We start from the raw sequence: 2,486 nt of genomic DNA, 5'->3' as shown, positions 1-2,486 counted from the left end.
TCAAAATTAAATTTAGATTTCATAACTGCGGCACAGAATGCATAATTCAAACAGGCCGGTGGGTTTTGCGAGAGTCGAGACTATTTTTGTTCCAACATTCGAGCCGCCTCACACGCACACACACACACACACACACACACACACACACACACACACACACACATACACGGCGCCACTGGCTGGAGGCGACGAGGAAGAGGAGGAGGAGGAGGACTCTTCGGCCTCGCCTGGCTGCCTCTGCCCCGCAGCTTTCCAAGTGTAGAAGAAGAAAATCCAGAAAGTTTTGTCTGCAAAACACCTGGAGAAGCAGCAGCAACACGACGTCCAGCTCAGCTCACGATCTGAAAAGTGTGGCATGCATTTGGTATTCCACGGCGGCTGACAAGACGCAAACAGAAAGTATGCTGCAAAGAATAAAAACTAAAACATTTAATTAAACTAGTGGAAGTAAAACGTTTCCAGACTTTGTTTACCCGAAACCACAGAAGAAGAGTTTCCTTCTCTGGGTCTCAGTTCAGATTCTTCCTTTAAACCAAGACTGGAACTGGTTCCGACTTCTGGATTCAAACTCGTCTCCGTTTCTCCTCCAGGTCTGAATCCATTCCGTGCCTCTGTCCGCAGCGGGTCCAGTCCGTCCGGTTCTGGTTCTGGTTCTGGTCCGGTCCGGTCCGTCCACCCCGCTGCGTGAGCCGCAGGCCCATCAGCATGCAGGCTGGGCCGCTTGCCTGATCTCTGCTGCGTGTTGTTGTCACCACGCTGACAGCCGAGCCGTTCTGGAACTGAAACAGTAATCCATCATCCCGGGAGGAGGAGGAGGAGGAGGAGGTGTTGCCACGACAACCAGCTCAGGTACCCAGACATCCCGCGTACCTGCAGGAGTTTCCAGAGGAAAACTTTCTCAGTCCAGCTGTCGGGATTATTCTTTAACAAACCAACCAGCTGCTCTCAGTCAGCAGGTGTTGAAAGATTCGGGCAAAACATTTTCCATTCACTCTGCTGCTGCTGCAAACCAGCAGGCTAACCGTTAGCTCACCGCCGTCTGGAAGTAAAGATGGCCGCCATGTTTCCCGCTCCTTCCCGCACGGCGACGCACCTTTTGTCCTAATTTTACTCACCTGTGAGGTTTATGAACGTTAAAATCTTCTCACCCTGTAAACGACGTTCGCCGTTAAGACTCGGCAGGTCCGTGTGGTTGACGGCGGCGGCCATTTTGTGTCCTCACCGAAGCGTTTTTACCTAAAGAATGAGGTTCGGTTCGCCGACCCGCAGCACCGCGAGCGTTTTCACACCGGAATCGGTAAATAAAAAGCCACATTGGAGAAACAACACGGACCTCAGCCCGTTTTTTTGTTTATTATCTTCGTTTGTTTCGATCCTCGCAGACTTCCGGTGTCATGGCGGAGTGGAACGGCGTGACGTCAAGAACTAAATAGAAACAATTGTAGGGGTGTGAACCGAGTGGAGGAGGCAGCTTTATTAAAGTTTATTACATCACAAACATGCAGAGTTTTGACGTCATTTAAACACTAAAATTAATCAACATTCATTTCTGCTGGTTTTCTGCCGCCATCTGGTGGACAGATGGCGCCACTGCAGCATCACAGACCCGGTTCCAGGTCCAGAATGCTCCTCTTTGGTTCCCCAAACAAAATGACAAAACATTTTATTAGTGTGTGGTTCCGGCCCAGTGGACCGCTCAGAACTCGTTCCTTTAAATACCCTGAGGAGGTCCAGTTGGAACCGATCAGAACCAAGAGCGGTTTCCCTTCTGGACTGAACGGGAACGTTAAAACTAAACGTCTTTTCATGGAGCGAGGCTGACGGACCGGTCCAGAACCGGCCCAGAACCCTCAGCAGGACTCCGGGTCGACCCAACAAGCAGGACGATCCTGCAGGAAACGTCAGTCTGGTTCCGGATCCGGCTAGAAGACCCGGTCGAACTCGGTCTGGCTGGTGGTGGCCGGGTTCCGGTTCTGGTTGGGCTGCTGCTGCGGCATGTGGCCCCTGCGCCGCGGCGGGGCCAGGTACTCGAACATGGACGTGTTGTGCGTGGACAGCATGTTCTTGAGGTCGGACGGCATGGGGTCGGACCAGAAGAAGTCGTGGTTGAGGGCGTCGTCGCTGTCGACCCGCTGGGCCGGGTCCAGAACCAGCAGCTTGTCGATCAGGTCCAGGGCATATGGGTCCTTGACGTAGGCCTTGAGCCGGTCCTTGACCTTCCTCTTCTGGCCCTTGGGCAGCTCCATCTTCTGGTACAGCTCGTACTTCTTGTCCACGGCGGGCCACGTCTCGGCCGTGATGGAGCCGCACAGCTGGCTGATGAGGGTCAGCTGGTGCTGCTCCGTGTTGCCCTGCATGATGGGGCTGCGGGTCCACATCTCCGCCATGATGCAGCCCGCCCCCCACAGGTCGATGGGCGGCCCGTAGTCCCGCTCGCCTGGAGAGAAACAGCCAGAGTCAGAAAACACAGCTCCCCCTGCTGGACA

At 54.0% G+C, this 2,486-nt stretch overlaps 1 protein-coding gene and 1 long non-coding RNA gene across 3 annotated transcripts in view; one reads left to right on the top strand and one right to left on the bottom strand.

Moving 5' to 3' along the window:
- The first annotated feature begins 636 nt into the window (after positions 1-636).
- On the top strand, positions 637-1,729 carry LOC103474094 (uncharacterized). The gene is made up of 2 exons (XR_535109.1): positions 637-1,297; positions 1,383-1,729. It is a non-coding gene; the product is annotated as an uncharacterized LOC103474094 (long non-coding RNA).
- Positions 1,455-2,486, bottom strand: part of cdk9 (cyclin-dependent kinase 9 (CDC2-related kinase)) — a 15,347-nt gene continuing 14,315 nt past the window's right edge. For both annotated transcript variants that reach the window (XM_008424820.1, XM_008424819.2), the window contains exon 7: positions 1,455-2,437. In XM_008424820.1, the coding sequence (XP_008423042.1) occupies positions 1,923-2,437 (515 nt within the window). In that variant the 3' untranslated portion in view covers positions 1,455-1,922. The remainder of the gene's footprint in view (positions 2,438-2,486) is intronic.

The sequence above is a fragment of the Poecilia reticulata genome, linkage group LG12 (assembly GCF_000633615.1).
Source record: "Poecilia reticulata strain Guanapo linkage group LG12, Guppy_female_1.0+MT, whole genome shotgun sequence".
NCBI classification, from domain to species: Eukaryota; Metazoa; Chordata; class Actinopteri; order Cyprinodontiformes; family Poeciliidae; genus Poecilia; species Poecilia reticulata.
Note: the sequence above shows the minus strand (reverse complement) of the source record. Positions and strands in the feature narration are given on the sequence as shown.